The sequence below is a fragment of the Salvelinus alpinus genome, chromosome 17 (genome assembly GCF_045679555.1).
Source record: "Salvelinus alpinus chromosome 17, SLU_Salpinus.1, whole genome shotgun sequence".
Classification (NCBI taxonomy): domain Eukaryota; kingdom Metazoa; phylum Chordata; class Actinopteri; order Salmoniformes; family Salmonidae; genus Salvelinus; species Salvelinus alpinus.
In genome coordinates, this window is record NC_092102.1 from 29,200,076 (window position 1) to 29,223,395 (window position 23,320).

The 23,320-nt window shown below is 43.2% G+C and overlaps 2 protein-coding genes across 6 annotated transcripts in view; one reads left to right on the forward strand and one right to left on the reverse strand.

Annotated features, from left to right (window-relative positions):
- The window catches only part of LOC139542713 (microtubule cross-linking factor 2-like), a 77,999-nt gene extending 71,258 nt beyond the window's left edge, over nucleotides 1–6,741 (reverse strand). For all 5 annotated transcript variants that reach the window (XM_071348481.1, XM_071348484.1, XM_071348482.1 and 2 more), the window contains exons 1-2: nucleotides 5,453–6,741; nucleotides 1,749–1,973 (exon numbers count right to left, since the gene is read on the reverse strand). In XM_071348481.1, coding sequence (XP_071204582.1) covers nucleotides 1,749–1,973; nucleotides 5,453–6,364 — 1,137 coding nt within the window. In that variant the 5' untranslated portion in view covers nucleotides 6,365–6,741. The remainder of the gene's footprint in view (nucleotides 1–1,748; nucleotides 1,974–5,452) is intronic.
- Nucleotides 6,742–14,050: 7,309 nt separating this feature from the next.
- The window catches only part of LOC139542698 (oxysterol-binding protein-related protein 2-like), a 34,279-nt gene continuing 25,009 nt past the window's right edge, over nucleotides 14,051–23,320 (forward strand). Inside the window, exon 1 of the mRNA XM_071348460.1 lies at nucleotides 14,051–14,162. The gene's annotated coding sequence lies outside the window, so the exon portion shown is untranslated. The remainder of the gene's footprint in view (nucleotides 14,163–23,320) is intronic.

Consider the following 23,320-nt stretch of genomic DNA (forward strand, 5'->3'; position numbering starts at 1 on the left):
GGCTGGGAGAGAATGGTTTGATGTGTATCCATTAAGCTAGCTAGCTGCCTTGAAGAAAAACCACTGACCCAGACAGTGTAATGCAAGACTAATTCCATATCCTACTGGACATTCTTGGAGCAAATACTGTATTTCCCTTAGTGTATATCCATTGACATTGTGGTAGACCTCACTGTTTTCTATTACCTGTATCAGACCCAGATGTTTCATAGCTCTGGAATTAGGACAGTGGGTCAGAGAGGCCAGAAAATGACCAGGGGTATCCCATAACCATCTCCAGATATCACACACACGTGAAAACTTTATGCATGCAAGGGTACACACACCTCCCCCCGCAGAGCGCTGCAGGGCAGGATGTAACAGGAAAAAGGCAACAGCTTAGCGTGACTCAGGGAACAAGGACTTAAAACAATGACCTTAAGCCAATTTAAGTGTAGCCCTACTACTACAGCCCTATCAACTTACAGTATGTTATTTTATGTGATGTTGGTTGAGTACTATGTGACTAATAAAGACTGAGTATTTTGTTGGTCTAAAGAACGTTCCCCAATGTGTTGAAACAGCTTGTATCCACTGAATGTAACATAGTGTACTAGTGTTCAAGTTATAGAGGGTTTACAGTGGCTGGTACAGGACAGTTCTCAAATATCACTAGGAATACATATACTGTAGCCCAAATCCTCTAAAACATGTGACACACATTTCCTTCCCCAGTGCTTGGTTTGATGCTTGATTAACCCCTACTGTCAGAGAACAAAGCCAGCCTCACTGTTCAGATGAACTCAATTTGGAGTGAGTCAGGAGGGCATGGGAGTGTTTAAACCCAATTTGAGGGAACAAGAAGGGAACATTTGACCTGGTGTAGTTGGTAGCTAGAGGAAACAATCAGGTATGTGTTGAGAGACTGGGCCTGGCTGTTTAGGAATACGGAGAGAGAGATGGCGGAGAGCAGAGGCCGCCGGGGTCACATCCCTGTGGTTTGTTTTTGGTTTCCTGTGTTAACAGCCTTTTTTGACTGGCTTCCCCCGGCCTGGAGAGCCTTGCGCCCTCCCGCTGTGCGACGATTGGCTGCTGAGAACCTAACTCGGGAGCCAGACTAATTCCTTATCCCCCAGAGTCAGCAGAGAAACACTGCTCAGAGGCATAATATTAGATTGCCAGAAAGAAGGGGTGCTTTTCTTCGCGTTTCTTTCTCTCTCTTTTTTTAAAGATATACAACTGGACCGTTTTTAATGAGGGACAGCGGCCAGCCTTCAGGGGATGACATCATCACCCTCCACTCTCCTCTCCCCCTCTCTTCCCTCCTTCCTCGATTTCTGAGAAAGATCTCATTGTGCTTCTGTCACATGGAAATGGTTCACAAACAGCTGTGAATTTGGGATGTGTAACCATAGCCTCAGGTCAGTAGGAAGACCCACAACCAGAAATGTCTCTCCTAACAAGAAATCCCATCAATGGTTTGTGAATGGATGCATTTAAAGCCAAATGTAACTTTTGTCCTATGATCTGTTATCCCCCTATCTTTGAAGTTTCCAGAAGTCTGTGAACACCTAAATGCTAGCAATTACCCAATGTTCAGTAGCTCTTCAAGTTTCTGTTTGTGTTGCTAACATATGAATTATGCATTGGCCTGCACACACGCATACACACACACACACCACCTTAGCTGTCCATCGAAGTCGATGATGACAGACATACCCCACCCTTACAAACACAGTTCCATCCAGATTCTCTCCCTCTCCCCTCACCTTGACGTCCTGCTCCAGAGTTCGGATGAGCTCCCCGTCTACCTGTCCCGTCTGGGCCACGCGGAGGCTGCGTCTCTCAGCCTTGCGGAGGCGGTACTGCAGGATGCGGCAGGTCTTGTTGGCCTGCTCAAACTGTTGCCTCAGCTCCTGCAGCTGGTACACATCCTCCTCCATGTACATGTCCCTCATCTCCAACATCTCAGAGCGCAGCTCCTCCATCTCATCCTGGGGAGAGAGGATGGGGGAAGGATGGAGGAGAGAGGATGTGGGGAAGGATGGAGGAGAGAGGATGGGGAAGTATGGATGAGAGAGGATGGGGAAGGATGGAGGAGAGAGGATGGGGAAGGATGGAGGAGAGAGGATGGGAAAGGATGGAGGAGAGAGGACCAGGGAATGATGGAAGAGACAGGGTGGGGAAGGATGGAGGAGAGAGGATGGGGGAAGGATGGAGGAGAGAGGATGGGGAAGGATGGGGGAAGGATGGAGGAGAGAGGATGGGGAAGGATGGAGGAGAGAGGATGGGGAAGGATGGGGGAAGGATGGAGGAGAGAGGATGGGGGAAGGATGGAGGAGAGATGATGGGGGAAGCATGGAGGAGAGAGGATGGGGGAAGCATGGAGGAGAGAGGATGGGGGAAGCATGGAGGAGAAAAGAGGGGTGAGAATAGTTGGAAATGCTTACCTACCATATACAGGGTCTTGATGAGCCAATCATTATACTCATTCTAATCATTAATGTACAGTATATGTCAGCATCAGATCAGTCATCAACACCATCATTGTCACTGTCTCCTTAGCAGGATGTGTATCTTCCTCTCAGAATCATTAACAATGTATATAGCATTAACAACCCCATCATAACTGGTAGTCTACAAACTGGTAGTTTACCCCAGTCCAGGGGTAAACCCCTACAGAACACTGAGATGAATACAGAACTGAACTTTTCCCAGCTGACATATACCTGAATAATAACAATGTTATGATTTAAATGATTTATGATTTAAATCAAACACAAAAAGCCTTAGGGGCTTAACCTGGCATTACCTACTACTACTTAAATAACAACACAAGTGTGCAGTTTGAGAGGCATTACCTACTACTACTTACATAACAACACAGTGTGCAGTTTGAGAGGCATTACCTACTACTACTTACATAACAACACAGTGTGCAGTTTGAGAGGCATTACCTACTACTACTTACATAACAACACAGTGTGCAGTTTGAGAGGCATTACCTACTACTACTTACATAACAACACAGTGTGCAGTTTGAGAGGCATTACCTACTACTACTTACATAACAACACAGTGTGCAGTTTGAGAGGCATTACCTACTACTACTTACATAACAACACAGTGTGCAGTTTGAGAGGCATTACCTACTACTACTTACATAACAACACAGTGTGCAGTTTGAGAGGCATTACCTACTACTACTTACATAACAACACAGTGTGCAGTTTGAGAGGCATTAGCCCAAATCCTACAACCCCCCTGACAACAGGATAGTAATAAGGCAGATCAAATATTTATAAAGGTGGTGGTGGATGAAATGTGTAGTAGTAGTAGTAGTAGTAAATAGAAGAATTTTATCGCATGGCTAATGTGCGGAGGGCTGCCGAGCAGCGCACGCTGATAGAAGACAGGGGAATGTGGGTCAACCACTGCAGAGCTCGTCACTAGTGCAGCCCGGTGCAAACAATGATGTGTGGAATGAGGACGGTAGGCACACTCGACTGCAGCATCTGCACGAGGCAGGCTACCCCCTGAAAACAGCTGCAATAGTCAGACAGGTGGGTAGAGGACCTGACAGCGGAAGCACGGGATGAATAAATAAAGCTGTGGAGGTCTGGTACTACTATGGCTGCACGCATGACCTGATTTTTACGCCTAATTAGACTGACTAATAAAAAAGGATGTGGCTCCCCATGGCTGTCTGTGGTAATCTGCAGGTAGCCTAGTGGTTAGAGTGTTGGACTAGATCGAATCCCCGAACAGACAAGGTAAAAATCTGTCGTTCTGCCCCTGAACAAGGCAGTTAGCCCACTGTTCCATCAGGGCCGTCATTGAAAATAAGAACTTGTTCTTAACTGACTTGCCTAGTAAAATAAATATCAATCAGTCAGATGGATTTGATGATTATGGTCAGCAATCAATCAAAAACCTAGCATGAGTGTGCATGACTGTCCGGGTGGACTTTTGATCTTAGATGGCCACCACATAGTAGGCTAGGGAGGCCTATGTATACCATAATAATCATCATTCTAAATCTAATAATTCTAAAGAAAGAAAATGTGCTTAAGGTAACCTAGATTCCAAGAACACAGGATGAGATGTTACTATCCTTTGTGCAAGCACTTCCAAGAGTTCATGAACAGTGAGCCTGGTGAAATTTGGGGAGCGCATCGTCAGTAGTGTACCTTTGGTTCCTAGGGTGTTTCGGCCTTTCACACTATACACCCTCCCCAAAGGCGGCCAGCGACAGGGTGATCAATCCTACGCTTGCGTTCCATTCCCAATTAGTCATAGGAGTTGCCTTGTTGTTGATAGCCAACATCCCATCCCTTTTGATCTTAGATGGCCACCACATAGTAGGCTAGGGAGGCCTATGTATACCATAATAATCATCATTCTAAATCTAATAATTCTAAAGAAAGAAAATGTGCTTAAGGTAACCTAGAAGTTGATTGGATAACCCGTTGTCATGGTGCGCCTCTGCACACAGGCCTGTAGGATAATTCAATTAATTATTAAGCCCCCCCCACTGAAGCAGGCTCCGTGAAGTGTGGCAATTATATTGGATGATAAAATACAATTAGTCAAGCTGTCTTAACCATGTCACTGTAATCATCTCGTGCGTAACAGATGAGCCCCTGCAACCACCTCCAACCACCTCTGATGTTTTGGGAATTTACTAACCACCTCACCATCATCAGCTGAGAAAACATTGGGTTTATATTCTGAGATAACACTGACCACCCTATGTCTCTGTGCCTTCAAAGGGTGGTATTTTGTTGTTGTTTTTGGACAAGAGTGAGGATGAATTAACAATCATGCACTTAAGAAGTTGTTGGCTATGTGGCCAATTTGGGTTTGCCCTGATTTTTTTTTACTTGAAGTTCAGAACCGTGATTATGCGTGAATATTTTATGCAAATGTATTTCGTTTTTTTGGTGATCCAATGAAAACAGTAGTTCGGCTCCATCTCTTAAAGCGGCATTCAGCAGTTGAAACAACAACAAAGTGAATTCCCGCCCCTGTTTCAGTACAAACTGAAGGATGGGGCTGGACAAATGTAACCACTCTCAAATTCACAGACAAAGATATGTTTGCAAGTACTGACCGTCCATGATATCAAAATTATAGTTTTGACCATGCATAGACCATGTTTTAAACATGTTTTGAGGCCATATAGTGTTTGTTTACAAACACTGGAGTAAAACAAGCTTATATTTTGGGTTGTCTGTGGGACTATGACAGTTTAACTAAGCTCATGGGGCATTTCTAAGTTATTTTCTTCAAGAATCAATGGGTACAATATCGTTCTCTTATAAGTAGAAAATGTAGGTAGCAACTACAGATTGCCCCTTGAACAGAACCGTTCTTGGAGAGTAGGGTTTTGTTGTTGTTTTCTTTCACAAATGAGAGCAATCTGAGGGAGGAATTTCTGTAGCTGAAGACAATTTGGAAAAAATATGCTTACTTTTAGGTAATCGTTTTCTGATCTCAGTTCCTCGATTTCTCTGACAAATTCTTCATGCATGCCATCCATGAACTCTTCCGTCAGGTCGGAGAAAGCTAGGGATGTGCTGGCAGGCACCCGGCTGTCGAACGAGGTAAGAGACCGTTCATCCCCGGGAGAAATGCTCCCCCCTACGGTCTCCACTCCCAGGGAGATTCGGTTCTTATCAACTGGGGTCTTGGCGTGATGGTCACCACGACTACCCCTATCCGGTGGTCCATGTCCGCAGTCACTGCTTGGTTGATCGCCATCAAGACCCCCGCCTCGGCTGTTGGATTCGGTGTCACTACTCAGAGCGTCGGTGGATAGTTTATTCTCCTCCGAGGCACAATCGGAGAGCTCGGAACTGCTATCCGTTGACGACCGTTTGCCCGCAGCGCAACCGGAGTCTTTGCTCTGGTCGTCGGAGGCGTTGCTCGCATCGGACACCTTCCTCCGACCAACTTTCATCGATTTACTGCTGCTCTTCTGGGCACTGCCTACCGATACCGTGGATTTTCCCGTCAGTTTTCCTTTCTCAGATTTCGTCTCTTTCCCGCTAACCGGACTACGCCTGGACACCCGGCTGCCTAAATGTATGGATCCTGGTTTAACGCTCAGTGTTGGTGTACCGATTCCTCCACGGATCTTGGTGAGGGACCATCCAGGCACATCCTTGGGTCTGGCGGGTGATGGAGCCCGATTATTTTTTTTCTTCGCGTTGACTTGAATGGGCTGCACTACGGGCTGTTGCTCGAACTGGTGCTGTTGTTGAGGCTTCGCCTGCCCGCTGTTGGCGCTCTCCGTGTCGCTTTCCATTTTGTGCCTGTGTCTCCTTTCCTTCGGCGAGACAAAGTGAGTTGGCGAATTAACATCAGCCTTTGTCTTTGTCATTCATTCCGCTTTGACAACTACAGAAAAACAGAAATGAAACCTCTATCAGCAAAGGCAGAAGAAGTCGAGCTTTTATCTCACAACTGCAAACAAATAAACTGCAGCAATCCCTATTAAACCGGATTTAACAGCGCATAGAGATGGAAACGGCAAATTAGGCTACAATAACATAACACGCTGTAGGCCTAATGATGTTTTATGGTTAATTCCGTTTAGGTTTTGGCACATCTTCTACTCATATTGCACTAACATATGCAACTCTATCTCGCCGAGTGGTTCGAAGTGGTAGAAACAGAGTGGAAGTGTGCTCGCGAGTTTTTTTCTCCGCCCAGCGTTTAGCGGTTCTGTCTGTGGCGAATCGCTGTCTGGAAACTCAGCATCACTTAGAGCTCTCTGCTGCCACCCAGACTTGTAGATCGTTTCAAGAAGCACAAGTAAAAAATACATAAATAGGTAGAAGATGCATAGGCCTACTACAAACATAGGCTATATGCTATTCAATTCAGACTTAAATAATATTTGGACAGTATAGGCCGGCTGGTGCAAAGCTGACCTTTGCAGGAAATGGATGACACGAATATAATTAATTCAGCCCAAATTTACTGGTAACAATTAGGCAATGTTTCATATGATACCCCTGCCTTTCTTAGCTGGCCAAATCCATAAAATAACATATACAGTTCTGCTTATAGAACATGTTTACCAGGGGGGTTTCTAGGATTTCAGGACATTGGGGGCTTAGCCCAAAGCCAGAGGTGGAATTTCAACAGCTAAATGCATCAGTCTGGTGCACTGTGTGATGAACATAGAGATATTAGATCTACTAAGAATGTTGTTAAACATGAATTCATGTGGGTGAACAATCCCTTTAAAATAGGGCTTGAAGAAAGTATTGCATGTTCCCCAAGTGCAGGGGGTTTGAAAATGTTCCTGCTATAACAATTAATTTCTCCAAGTCGCCCCACCTTCACAACAAATCTAAAGGTGGTTGAGGCTGACTAGTTGCAGATACTTATCATCTTACAATACATAGGCAAGATCTTTTGCGTTTATGAGCTATTGAGAGACCCCTTACCATCTCTGCCTAGCAGCTTTCACACTACTAAAATGACTAAATAATTGAGGTAACAGTCATTTCAATATAGCTTATTCTCGTTTTCATAATGACTTACAATCAATGACATAGCCTACCTACATGAATGCCGACAAAGATGCATAGCCTCTTGTCATTTATTTTCAAACACCCAAGTAGGCATATTAGATTTCAAATAAGTAGTTGCATCATAAAAATTGGGAAGAAGTGGAATAATAAAATACTAAAAGGAATAACAGTACTGTTCTTACTGACAAGCACACTAATTATCCTATAATATAATAGCCCATCATAAGGAATAGGACCTGTTCCACTGACTTACATCAGCTAATGTGAAAGAAAGAAATTAAACTGAAAATCTCAAGAAGACAACATGCCATAGCCTAAATCTACCCAGGACTACACCCTAATCAAATTATGTATTTTTTTCCCACTCTCTCCACTAGGATAAAACGTATACTTTGGGGATTTAAGGTAGCATGACTGAACAAGCTTGTTATTGAACAAATAAGCTAATTAGCAGTCCGTGAGTAGACTAGTTTTAAAACGGGCCAGGACATGGTTTATTTATCAAATGCTTCCCTCAAATTCATAATAGAAAAAAAAAACATACACTACCGTTCAAAAGTTTGGGGTCACTTAGAAATGTAATTGTTTGAGAAAGAAAAGCATATTTTTTGTCCATTAAAATAACATCAAATTGATCAGAAATACAGTGTAGACATTGTTAATGTTGTAAATGACTATTGTAGCTGGAAACGGCAGATTTTATATGGAATATCTACATAGGCGTACAGAGGCCCATTATCAGCAACCATCACTCCTGTGTTCCAATGGCACGTTGTGTTAGCTAATCCAAGTGTATCATTTTAAAAGGCTAATTGATCATTAGAAAACCCTTTTGCAATTATTTTAGCACAGTTGAAAACTGTCGTTCTGATTAAAGGAGCAATAAAACTGGCTTTCTTTAGACTAACTAGTTGAGTGTCTGGAGCATCAGCATTTGTGGGTTCGATTACAGGCTCAAAATGGCCAGAAATAAATAACTTTCTTCTGAAACTCGTCAGTCTATTCTTGTTCTGAGAAATGAAGGCTATTCCATGCGAGAAATTGCCAAGAAACTGAAGATCTCGTACAATGCTGGGAGCGCAAACTGGCTCTAACCATAACAGAAAGAGGAGTGGGAGGCCCCGGTGCACACCTGAGCAAGGAGACAAGTACATTAGTGTCTAGTTTGAGAAACAGACGCCTCACAAGTCCTCAACTGGCAGCTTCATTAAACAGTACCCGTAAAACACCAATAAAAAGAAAAGATTAAGATGGGAAAAAGAACACAGACACTGGACAGAGGAACTCTGCCTAGAAGGCCAGAATCCCAGAGTCGCCTCTTCACTGTTGACGTTGAGACTAGTGTTTTGCGGGTACTATTTAATGAAGCTGCCAGTTGAGGACTTGTGAGGCATCTGTTTCTCAAACTAGACACTCTAATGTACTTGTCCTCTTGCTCAGTTGTGCACACGCACGCACACACACACACACACACACACACACACACACACACACACACACACACACACACACACACACACACACACACACACACACACACACACACACACACACACACACACACACACACACACACACTGCACAAAGCTCCTGGTTAACCCCTTACAGGGTTATTACCAGCCTCTCCAGGGTCTAATGCAGGCTGATAGTCACCACAGCTCCTAAAAAGCACATTAACAATAGATTAACACGCTGCAATGGCAATCTTCAAAGACCAATAATGGAATAATATCATAAAGTAAGTCATGAGTAGCTGTGAGCTTCCGCCAGGGATCATGTAACAATGTTACATAAAACCTATCAAAGCGGATTTGCACAGAGATAGTACATGAAAGGCTGTCAGCCTTGCAAAACGTCCTAGTGGAAGAGCCATTATCTATCTATCTATCTATCTATCTATCTATCTATCTATCTATCTATCTATCTATCTATCTATCTATCTATCTATCTATCTATCTATCTATCTATCTATCTATCTATCTATCTATCTATCTATCTATCTATCTGTCTGTCTGTCTGTCTGTCTGTCTGTCTGTCTGTCTGTCTGTCTGTCTGTCTGTCTGTCTGTCTCTGTCTGTCTGTCTGTCTGTCTGTCTGTCTGTTCTTTGTTAACTGTTTGAAGATGGACATTTCTGCAAGATATGCCATCTGCTAGGTTGGGCATAGTGCAAACAAGGCGCTTTGTGGTGCCAGGACTACCATGGCTGCATCCTTGGCAGAGCCAGGCTTTGGCATGGAATCACAGACGGCACCGGGGCCCAGCGTTTTATCGTTCACAGAGCTGGAACAGGGAGGGAGAGAACCAACACTCACTAAACATGGAGATAGTCCTTAATGATCTAACACCTTTTTCTTTCTCTACCAGTTTAGATATTTGAAGTCCATCCGCTCTGGATATACAGGATCATAGACTATTACCCATATGGAAAAACTGCTGTCCAAGCAATTCTTTACCATACAATAATTGGAATCCAGTCATCCTCAACATAAGTTTTGATAACTTGTAATGGCTATTATCTATTAGCAGTGCTATTACATAAGTATGCCAGCATTCTCAGAGACAGATTTAAACCATAATTTAACTACTGGTGGGATATAAAGTAACATACTTTTTTTTATAGTATGAATAACAAACATTTCCTCTGCTTTCATCCCAGAATAACTGTAATAATGATATCAATATTAGGACTCCCTACTGCTCTGTTGTCCCTTCAGAGGCCTAGATGAACACAGTTTCTGGGGCCCTCTGGCGGTGCACTGCCACCAAGTCTCCAGAGTGATGGTTGGGATGCCAACAATGATGATAACTATATGCTCATCTTTCATCTGGCCTTGTTATTTTTTTTCCTCTGCTTGTGTGTTGACATGGTGAGTGACACAAAGGAATATAAATAGTAAAAAGATGTGACACAAATCACAGCAAATTATATTTACATTGATACAGTATGTGACCTTCGTATGCACGGGAAATCATACATTCAATTTGAGCTGTCTTTTGGTCAAATGGGCAAATACTAATGTTCTCACAACATCTGGATTGCCTTCAATTAACTCTCAAAATAGTTACAGATTTCACTCATTAACATATTTAATCTAGGGAGACAGCATATCATGAAAACTGAATAGATTTCTGATCAAACTGACTGTGGAAGATCAAGAAAATATATCACAGTTCTCTACCTTCACCTAGTGGGGATATGAGGAACAGCCAGTAAGGACATTGCAAGGGAAATCAGGGCGTCAGCAAGAAGTAGCAATATACACTGCTCAAAAAAATAAAGGGAACACTTAAACAACACAATGTAACTCCAAGTCAATCACACTTCTGTGAAATCAAACTGTCCACTTAGGAAGCAACACTGATTGACAATAAATTTCACATGCTGTTGTGCAATTGGAATAGACAAAAGGTGGAAATTATATGCAATTAGCAAGACACCCCCAAAAAGGAGTGATTCTGCAGGTGGTGACCACAGACCACTTCTCAGTTCCTATGCTTCCTGGCTGATGTTTTGGTCACTTTTGAATGCTGGCGGTGCTCTCACTCTAGTGGTAGCATGAGACGGAGTCTACAACCCACACAAGTGGCTCAGGTAGTGCAGTTCATCCAGGATGGCACATCAATGCGAGCTGTGGCAAAAAGGTTTGCTGTGTCTGTCAGCGTAGTGTCCAGAGCATGGAGACGCTACCAGGAGACAGGCCAGTACATCAGGAGACGTGGAGGCCGTAGGAGGGCAACAACCCAGCAGCAGGACCGCTACCTCCGCCTTTGTGCAAGGAGGTGCACTGCCAGCGCCGTGCAAAATGACCTCCAGCAGGCCACAAATGTGCATGTGTCTGCTCAAACGGTCAGAAACAGACTCCATGAGGGTGGTATGAGGGCCCGACGTCCACAGGTGGGGGTTGTGCTTACAGCCCAACACCGTGCAGGACGTTTGGCATTTGCCAGAGAACACCAAGATTGGCAAATTCGCCACTGGCGCCCTGTGCTCTTCACAGATGAAAGCAGGTTCACACTGAGCACATGAGCACATGTGACAGACGTGACAGAGTCTGGAGACGCCGTGGAGAACGTTCTGCTGCCTGCAACATCCTCCAGCATGACCGGTTTGGCGATGGGTCAGTCATGGTGTGGGGTGGCATTTCTTTGTGGGGCCGCACAGCCCTCCATGTGCTCGCCAGAGGTAGCCTGACTGCCATTAGGTACCGAGATGAGATCCTCAGACCCCTTGTGAGACCATATGCTGACACATGCACATTTGTGGCCTGCTGGAGGTAATTTTGCAGGGCTCTGGCAGTGCACCTCCTTGCACAAAGGCGGACGTAGCGGTCCTGCTGCTGGGTTGTTGCCCTCCTACGGCCTCCTCCACGTCTCCTGATGTACTGGCCTGTCTCCTGGTAGCGTCTCCATGCTCTGGACACTACGCTGACAGACACAGCAAACCTTTTTGCCACAGCTCGCATTGATGTGCCATCCTGGATGAACTGCACTACCTGAGCCACTTGTGTGGGTTGTAGACTCCGTCTCATGCTACCACTAGAGTGAGAGCACCGCCAGCATTCAAAAGTGACCAAAACATCAGCCAGGAAGCATAGGAACTGAGAAGTGGTCTGTGGTCACCACCTGCAGAATCACTCCTTTTTTGGGGGTGTCTTGCTAATTGCCTATAATTTCCACCTTTTGTCTATTCCATTTGCACAACAGCATGTGAAATTTATTGTCAATCAGTGTTGCTTCCTAAGTGGACAGTTTGATTTCACAGAAGTGTGATTGACTTGGAGTTACATTGTGTTGTTTAAGTGTTCCCTTTATTTTTTTGAGCAGTGTATATGACTACCCCCTGAAACAATGAATATGACTACTCCTTGAAGTAAACAACATACCCTCACAGAAAAATAAGTATGTGATAAGTAATTTGTGAAAACCCTATTTGATTATAAAATATTTGGCACATCAATTTCAATGTTTCCTACGCTCAAAGCTTTCTTGTTCAATCTAAATTCCATAAGAATAAAATAGTTTAGGACCCATAGTTGTGATATGCCAAGAGAGAAATAAATAAATAAAATTCTCTGAAGCCCTTGAACAAAACTAGTCTGTGGCATTCTCCAGCCCTGGTTATCTGTGTAATTACCGTTCATAATGCTGAATGAATGACTCTCTCTCTGAAGCTGGCTCAACAACTTCTCTTGGGTTGCCGTGAACCATCAGAGCGATGCCGCTTCAACAATGGCCATAATTATCCACTCTCTCTGTACATTCTCCCTGGTTTTCAGGGGGGTGTGAGTAGACAAACAGGTCTGTGTTTTATTGAAGAGCCCAGAACTGGGCAGTGCTTGAATGGAGAAAACAACTCCCTCACTCATCAAATCATCAGACTTATGCAACACAAGTTGGCCAAGATCCTGTCTGATCCACCCAACATCTCATCTGCTCTCAGCGAATGATCGAAGTTGATTGTTATGCTCTCTCTCCCTCCTCTCGTGTCTCTCTCTTATCTGAAACACACACACACACACACACACACACACACACACACACACACACACACACACACACACACACACACACACACACACACACACACACACACACACACACACACACACACACACTCATCTGCAGTGAGTGCATATTTGTGACAGGGTCACTGCAGGTCATGGCAGCAGCCAGTAGTCATTGCTTTATGATGATCTAAGGACAGGTGGGTGTATCAGTCACTGCTGCCTCCATTATCGATGCACAGAATAATACATGGCAACCAAACATATTCCTCATTAATAATGCACTGCCTCCTGATTACTGCTATAGATCTACTCCCATCCCTCCCAGCTTTATCTTTGGTGCAGGACATGCTGGAAGTAGGTAGACCGGGAATGAAAAATACTCCCCCTGTCAGTTGCTGTATTTGATTGCCTAATGTGTCTACAATTGTCTGTCAATGTGATATCATTCACTTTAGAACACAGTTTGACATATTTGTAGAGGAGGTGTCTCTACTACAGTCCCATGGATCTCTCATCGTCACCAGCATCATCAGTAAAGCATTATCAACTTCAATACAACCAACAATTACCATTCACCATTCACTGAGCCTTCATGCAGACATGCTTGTGCACTTGGCTTTGGCAGTGTCCATGAGAGCAGACAGAATGAGTTGGCTGTTGATGTTGTGTAGTAATGCCTTGGGATTAGGAGATTTCAGATATAAATGATCAAAATGAAAAACAACAAGGTGGTGTGGTAAGAAAATCGACCAAGTATTTTCCATAATCATTAATGATTTCCTCTGACCTCTGGAAAAATGATTGTTGGGTCACATATCACTTTGATAGTAATTCGATATTTTGCCATACACCTTATCCCTAATGTGGATAAAACATGTTTTTGTATCCTAATACTGAGTACAGTGTGTAATGTTATTTACAGTAGTAGTACACTCTGTTCTTCTTCCAGCCTGTCAGCATGTGTTTGTGTGGATCAGGCGGTCCATTCACGGATGCACGATTGGCCGGTTGGCTTGTCATGAGACCGCCCCTGTGGTCAAGCATTTCCGCTTCTGTGTCAATTCACACGGAGCATTTGGTCACCCTGTCAAATTAAGTCAAGCGTCACCAGGTGTCCCAAATCTTCAGGTACAGTAATTATTTAACACTATATGTGACAGTTCTCTGAGTTTTGTGCATGGAATGTAATGTAATGAAATGAAGCGAAAACTTGTGCTTAAGCTTTGTTTTGATGCTAGCTAACAAGCTTTTCTCGACGAGCTCTCGGGACCAGTTAGCTAACTTTCTAGCTAAAGCAAGACATCACTTCCATAGTTTGTTTGATTTATTTTATGTAGCAAGTAAATTCAGTGTTATAAAGGTTGGTGTCGCATTGATGTAATGTTAGCTCCATAGCCAGCAAATCGATTTTATAACGTTAACACTTACTAGCTAGTTGCTGTAACATAGCTAACTTAGCTAATGTCTCCCTCCTATTAATTTCCTACTATATCTAGTCCCATGCCTAGTTAGCTAGCAAGCTAATCTAGCTTTGAGTTATAAGATGCATTGACTTTCACTGCCATCCCTGGCTACTACCGACATCAGAGACTTGTTCAGTGAATGCAATACATGGGCATAATTTAACAGACACTATTATCCAGAGGGACTTACATTACAGGAGAAATTAGGGCCTTGCATAGACCAAATAGTTGATTCGAAACAGTAACGTTTTTGTTACTGGCCGAACGTCCTTAACCGCTAGGCTACCTGTCGCCCTAAAGGTGGAGTATGACAGACTAGCTGCTATCTCCAGTTGAGATCATTTTATTTGTCACATGCACCGAATACAACAGGTGTAGGACCTTACCGTGAAATACTTACAAGCCCTTAACCAACAATGCAGGTTAAGAAAATATTTACCAAATAAACTGAAGTAAAAAAGTAACAATAAAATAACGAGCCAATACACAGGAGGTACCGAGATAAATGGTATGCCTGTCTGTGTCAATGCTACATCTGTCAAGATGCAGAGAGCTATTTGCTCCATCAGCTAATGTTAGAAGATAACACAGTATGGGAATGTTATTCTGACCGCTGTTGACCTCTGTCTGTGTCTTTGATGCTGGAAATGGGCCACTGTGATACTAGGCAGCTTCATGTTATTTGAAGTTCCAGCATCTTGACAGAAATCAAGAAATGGTGAGTCGTACAGATGTAGTGTGAATTCCATTTACATGATGCACAATTAGAGTAAAGATTCAACTTTGTTGACAGATAAATCCCCATGGAAATAGCCTGTGTAAGGTGACTTTCTGTAATTGCCCACACCAATCAATTAGCAGCATCCATTTCAACCCAAGCATCTCTCATACTTACACAATCCTCAGAGGCCCTAGGTGTGTCAGCACTCAACATGACAAATTAGGTTTATGCCTGGAGGTTAGTCATTACCATTGAGGAGTATGGGAAAGTCTCTGACATGGTTGGTGCTTCAGGTATACAGTTTAAAGCACATCTCTCCTCTTGATGTTTTTGAGTTCCAGGGAGGATGCAGGAGAGGTTTTGGGGCAGGATCCTCCTAGGTAGTAGTGTGTGTGACTGTTCTCCCAGGTTTCAGGTGATGCTGCATTGTGCTGACTCACTCTCTAGCTAGCGCTAAGTGGGTGTGTATCTGCAGACACCTGCAGCAGTGTCTTGCCCTGCCATTGGTTGCCTCATTATCAGTGTCAAACGGTTTTAAGGTTACATTCCTCAAGGCTTCCCTGAGGGACACCAGGCTGGAACGTAGCAACTTCTCAATGTTTGTCTTTTATACATTGTCAATGTTGTCACAGGCGTGACGTGTGTTGGTGGTTTTCTTTTGTCAGTTACAGTTTGATTCACAGAGTACCAGATAAAGCCTCACATTTCCTAGAATGTCCTACACCCGGAGCAATGTAAACCCATGGCCCTGTGCCCAACTACTAGAACCTACCTTTAATCAAATCACATTCTATTGGTCACATACACATGTTTAGCAGATGTTATTGTGGGTGTAGTGAAATGCTTGTGTTTCTAGCTCCAACAGTGCAGTAATATCTAACAAGTAAGAGGACCACAATGGAAATAAGTCCCAGACTTTATTGTGTGTTATCCTCGATGATTTTATTAATGTGCATGTGTGACTTAAGTTGTGTGCTTGTTTTTTAAAATGGTAGAATTAATAAACTAAACTAAAAGTAATATCTAACAATTTCACAGCAATACACACATTTAAAATAAAGGAATGGAATTAAGAATATATAAATATTTGGACGAGCAATGTCGGAGCGGCGTAGACTAAAATACAGTAGAATAGAATACAGTAAATACATATGAGATGAGTAGTGCAAAATATGTAAACATTATTGAGGTGACTAGTGTGCCAATTATTAGTGGCCAGTGATTACAAGTCTATGTATATAGGGCAGCAGCCTCTAAGGTGCTAGTGATGCTGTTGCTGTACCAGGCGGTGATACAGCCCGACAGAATCCCCTCAATTGTGCATCTGTAAAAGTCTGAGGATTTTAGGTGCCAAGCCAAATTTCTTCATCCTCCTGAGGTTGAAGAGGCACTGTTGCACCTTCTTCACCACACTGTCTGTGTGGGTGGACCACTTCAGTTTGTCAGTGATGTGTACGCCGAGGAACTTGAAACTTTCCACCTTCTCCGCTGCGGCCCCGTTTGTGGATAGGTAGGTGTTCACTCTGCTGTTTCCTGAAGTCCACGATCAGCTTTATTAACTCAGTGTGTTTTCTCTATCCTGTCTCTATATGATTTACTTTTCTACCAGTTGTCCTTTTCCAAGTTTGACTCATCGCTTACACTATAAGTCACTCCCATTCTCAATCATCACCATGTAGATCCATTTTTGTAGACACTCACACTAACCTTTCCACCACTACAGCTGTCAATGGCATTTATTCAGAGATTAGCGGCGAAGGCCTGGCTTTCAACCCTTTCTCTTGATTTCACACAGTCATTATGTCTAGTCTAGCCTATTGATTGACTGCTTTCTTATTTGTGGTTTTCTACTACGGGCCTTGTGATGGCTGTTTCAATTCCAATTTGAGGCTGTGATAGTAGAAGTCAACCATCATTCTAAAGAGAGTAGACCACTTTCTGCGTTTTGAGTATATGTTTCAAAGGCATTGTTACTAACATATTGGGGACAGGTTTAGGGTATGTAATGGGCGATTCCATGCCAGCGGGTGCAGAAAGTATTTTTGGTATCTGATTGTTCTGGCAATTCTCACATAGAAACTTCATTGGGAGGAAGGATGTTTGACATGCTTTTTACAAAATGTTTTTAGAAAATCATGAAGAAAGTGGCCATTTTAGGCCCTTTTTAGCCCTAGACGCACCTCCTGTAAGACCTTATGATCCGTGAAGCATACATGATACAGACATCTTAGTGTCATTATACTCCAAAATATGGAGTATGTCTCGATGCTGAAATACACATTTTGACATTAATTTATTAAAAATAGGAATATCTCAACTACTCTTTTAGATTTAGTTAATTTTAAGACATTGTTTGGAACTAAATACTCTACAAGTGCATACAATTTCCAGTGGGCTCTGCTAATTTTGAAGTTCTGATAAACGTTATGACACCACCAACACAGTGTAATGGTAAATGGAATCCAAGGCAACTCCCTCTGCTGGTCATTTCACGAATGTGCAATCCTAAAGGAGGGCTGTGATTGGTTATTGAGCCACAACTTCAATTTCTATGTATAAAATGGGTCATATCATTATAAGTACCAGAGTTCAATGTGTCTTAAAATAAGTTAAATAAAAAATGGTCGTTTTGAGTAATTGATATTAAAGGCCCACCTCAGAGGAAGTTGCCGTACCGATTTTGAGTAATTCCTGTCATAGACAGGAAATTCTCATTTAGATTCCACCTCGAAAACTGACACAGGCTGCTAATACATACATATTCAGGAATTCAGGGTGGAAAAATTGTGGTGATTTCCACGTGTAGCAGAGAAATAACAAATAGTGCATTGACTGACAGATGCCCGTGTAACTAGCTAGGATGCTAACCAAAGCCAGCTAATGAAAGTTATGTGAGCACCATTTCAGTTAAGACAGGCATACTGTACTAGCCTACCTGTTGAGATGAATGTCAGCTTAACCATGCCTATATGAGCTGTTGAGGGTTGATAATTCCAGTGAAACGTGTCGGATTTCAGAAGTCATTAATATTTGGATATTATTGATATTGCTACCAAAAGAGTCACAAAACCTGAACTTTGCCGTGGTATAGTTTCGGTATCCATGGCCGAGCAGCCATACACAAGCCTAAGATCACCATGTGCAATGCCAAGTGTCGGCTGGAGTGGCGTAAAGCTCGCCACCGTTGGACTCTAGAGCAGTGGAAACGCTTTCTCTGGAGTGATGAATCACGCTTCCCCATCTGGCAGTCCAACGGACAAATCTGATTTTGGCGGATATCAGGAGAACGCTACCTGCCTCAATGCATAGTGCCAACTGTAAAGTCTGGTGGAGGAGGAATAATGGTCTGGGGCTGTTTTTCATGGTTTTGGCTAGGCCCCTTTGTTACATTGAAGGGAAATATTAACGCTACAGCATACAATTACATTTTAGATGATTCTGTGCTTCCAACTTTGCGGCAGCAGTTTGAGGAAGGCCCTTTCCTTTTTCAGCATGACAATGCCTCCGTGCACAAAGCGAGGTCCAAACAGAAATGGTTTTTGAGATTGGTGTGGAAGAACTTGACTGGCCTGCACAGAGCCCTGACCTCAACCCCATCGAACACCTTTTGGATGAATTGGAATGATTCTGCAAGCCAGGCCTAATTGCGCAACATCCGTGCCCAATCTAACTAATAGTCTTGTATTATCCTGACCTTAAATTAAGACCAAAAAGCTCATTTTTGTTTTCATTCATTTGTACGATATAGAACATTTAGACTTTGGCTGTTTTATCCAGTGGAAACAGGAAACCCAAGTGTAGGCTACATAGAAAAGTGGATTGGCTCTCAAACGACTCATGAAGAGGAAGAACTAATAAATTAAAAGAGAGCCCTGAAACTAAACGTAGGGTGAAAATATTTTTTTAAGACTCACGAAACATCTGAAGTCACACATTAGGATTTGGCACTTCAAGCCCAAATATATAATTCGAGATTTCTCCCGAAGCCACGCTTGCGTTGTCTTGGCTGTGTGCTTAGGGTTGTTGTCCAGTTAGGTGAACCTTCGCCCCAGTCTGAGGTCCTGAGTGCTCTGGAACAGGTTTTCATCACGTATATCTCTGTACATCCTCGCAGCATGATGCTGCCACCATCATGCTTCACCGTAGGGATGGTGCCAGGTTTCCTCCAGACGTGACGCTTGGCATTCAGGCCGAAGAGTTCAATCTTGGTTTCATCAGACCAGAGAATCTTGTTTCTCATGGTCTGAGAGTCTTTTACGTGCCTTTCGTCAAACTCCAAGCGTGCTGTTATGTACCCTTTAGTGAGGAGTGGCTTCCTCCTGGCCACTCTGCCATAAAGGCCTGATTGATGGAGTGCTGCAGAGATGGTTGTCCTTCTGGAAGTTTCTCACATTTCCACAGAGGAACTCTGGAGCTCTGTCAGAGTGGCTGTCGGGTTCTTGGTCACCTCCCTGACCTAGGCCCTTCTCCCCCGATTGCTCAGTTTGGCCGGGTGGCCAGCTCTAGGATGAGTCTTGGTGGTTCCAAACTTCTTCCATTTAAGAATGATGGAGGCCACTGTGTTCTTGTGGACCTTCAATGCTGCAGACATTTTTTGGTACCCTTCCCCAGATCTGTGCCTCGACACAATCCTGTCTCAGAGCTCTATGGACAATTCCTTCGACCTCATGGCTTGGTTTTTGCTCTCACATGCAAGGTCAACTGTGGGACCTTTTTATATAGACTAGTGTGTGATTTGATGTGTGCCTTTCCAAATCATGTCCAAGTGAATTTACCATATGTGGACTCCAAGTTCTAGAAAGATCTCAAGGATGATCAATGGAAACAGGATTCACCTGAGCTCAATTTCTAGTATCATAGCAAAAGGTCTGAATACATTTGTACATTAAATATTTTTCCATATTGTTAGGGGTATTTTCAGATGGTTGATCAGTGGGTTAAGTCCAGTGTGTATGCAACATACTTCTTTCTGAGTATATAAGGTTTTTCAGGTTTTTTATTTTAATGTAAAAGTGTCAACCTGTTTACGCTTTGTCATTATGGGGTATTGTGTGTAGATTGATGAGGAAAAATAACAATTTAATCAATTTTAGAATAAAGCTGTAACGTAACAATGTGGGAAAAGGGAAGGGGTCTGAATACTTTTCAAATTCTCTGTACATCTGTTGGTTACTCACAGATACCTTAATAAAAATAAGGTAGGGGCTTGGATCAGAACCCACCTCCAAAAATGGAGCACTCTGCTCACAACATTTACATCAGCAAACCGCTCGCCCACACGACGCTATACACTCTGTCTGCCATCTACCCGGTACTGTTAAACCGGGATGAATCCGTGAAGAGCACACTTCTCCAGCATGCCAGTGGCCATCGAAGGTGAGCATTTGCCCACTCAAATCGGTTACGATCCCGAACTCCAGTCAGGTCAAGACCCTGGTGAGGACGACGAACACGCAGATGAGCTTCCCTGAGACGGTTTCTGACAGTTTGTGCAGAAATTCTCGCATGGTTACACGTGGTCTGCGCTTGTGAGGCCAGTTGGAAGTACTGCCAAATTCTCTAAAATGACGTTGGAAGCGACTTATGCTAGAGAAATTATGATTGAACATCTCTGGTCGGCATTCCTGCAGTTAGCATGCCAATTGTACAGTCCCTCAACTTGAGATCTGTGGCATTGTGTTGTGACACTGCACATTTTTGAGTGGCCTTTTATTATCCCCAGCACAAGGTGCACCTGTGTAATAATCATGATATGCACTCCTGTCAGGTGGATGGATTATCAATAGAGAAATGCTCACTAACAGGGATATAAACTCATTTGTGCACAGCATGTTAGAGAAATAAGCTTTTTGTGTGAATGGAACATTTCTGTGATCTTTTTATTTCAGCTCATGAAACATTGGACCAACACTTTACATGTTACGTTGTATATTTTGATTCCAACGGTTTCCCCAATTTAACTAGGCCTAGATGTTTTTGCCCGTATCATGCAGCCCTGCATGGCACAGTGTGGAAATGATAAGAAAAGTGCAGGAAATGCAGAAATGAATTAAAATGCTGAAAATTATTTTTGTTTGCAGTTGGATTGAAACGTAAAAAACATCAGAATAGAGAAAGCCCCATTTTTAAATCACTTGTATGTGTTGCCACCCTAGAGTCAAAGTATCATAAAAAATATTTCAAACTTGTATTATTCAAAGATAAATACTGTCATACCGTCCAAAAATGTAACAAATATGGGGATATGATATTTTGGCCATCTCACCCAACCCTAATTAGCACTGCCACTGATGATCTTGGTCAATCATATGACTGGATCTATCAAATTAGTGATGGCTTGGGGTTCTTCAGTCCTTTTACTGTACTGATCTGACCATAGATGTACTAGGGATGCTTGTTAGGCTACATCAATAGATCTGTGAATGGGTCTGTTCGTTGTCATTACATGGATCCCTAATCCCATTTTGTGATTCACCATTGCATATAATAGAAACATTTAAACGGTTGTATTACATACATTACGCATAATGTTATTGTTTTCATTAGTTGTTGAAGTGTTAAAATGTTTAAAATGTTGGACTGGAACGTTGCCACCATGTGCATAATAACAATAGTGTTTCTGTGTGCAGACTTTTTTTTTTTTTTTTTAATGCTCACTTTAGCTTTACACACACACACACACACGAACACACACTCTCCAGGCTTTGTGTTACCTCTTAATGGGGCTCTTGGGTGTTTTGGTCCCATTTGTTATTTTGCTCTCAGCTAACCCCTAAGAAGCCACTCTGCTTGCCAAATGGGATTCTATTAAATTTTCTCAGGTCGTTGCTGTAGCTACCATACCTCAAAGTCCATGTCCTCACAGGCACACAGAGGTATGTGTGTGTCTGTGCCTCTCGCATGGTGACAGCTCTCCATGGCCAAGGCTCTCTTCCCTTTCTCTCTCTCTCGTCTCTGACTCCCGCTGGTTTTGGATGTTGTTTTCCAACCACACAGGACCGTGCTAGGAGCAGCAAAGAGAATTTGAATGGCATAATGGGTTGGTAACGGCTCTGTCTCCATTATTACTGTTTACAGCTGTAGCCTCAGACAAACAGACATCTAATCTGTCTGAAGAGTTGCTAGTCTCTCATAAGCCTGTGTAACGGATGTGAAATGGCTAGCTAGTTAGCGGGTACGCGCTAATAGCATTTCAATCGGTTACGTCACTTGCTCTGAGACCTGAAGTAGGGTTTCCCCTTGCTCTGCAAGGGCCGCGGCTTTTGTGGAGCGATGGGTAACGACGCTTCGTGGGTGTCAGTTGTTGATGTGTGCAGAGGGTCCCTGGTTCGCGCCCGTGTCGGGGCGAGGGGACGTACTAAAGTTATACTGTTACACCTGTCAAGTGTTCTTCCCACGTCGTTTAAGGAGTCGGGACATCTGTCAGTTAGCTTGTGTTGCTCTTGTTGGTTTAAGTGACAATTTTGCTCATGGCAGTCAAGGCTTCGGATGTGTGTATTGTATTTGCACCTGTTGTGTCCGAAGGAAAGCGATCGGTTGGACCTTAGACTGTGTTGATTGATCAAATGACAGTTTGGACCTTAGATTTGTGTCCCATTTAGGTAAATGATGGTTAGGCCTATTTGTTCTCATGACTGTTAATAAGAGATTTGGGCTGCCAACTGTATGAAATGTTCAATCAGTAAGATGGCCAAACAAATGTAGAGTAACAACAGTTGAGTTGTGTGTAAGTTACCTTAAGAAACCCCTACCTGAAGAAAACTCCTCCCCTGTTGACCCAGTCTCTAGCTACCAGACTGACTGTAGCGTTATCCTCTGGGTCATACTGTGCTCTTTTTCATCGCACTAAATAGACTTATGAGTGAGCGAGTAGTTGGTGTGAGATAACATATTGTTTATCTATGATGCATGATATGGTGCCATGTCTCGAACACTTACGTAATCCTTAATGAGAGGTCGATGGAGTGACATGACCTGAGAGATGGTAACAGCCAATCAGATGGCTCACACGGGGAACGGGGGGAGAGCAAGGTCTCATATGTTCAGATATGGGTAGGTCTCTACTGTTGTCTGTTCCTGATGCCTCTGTCTGCTGATGGACT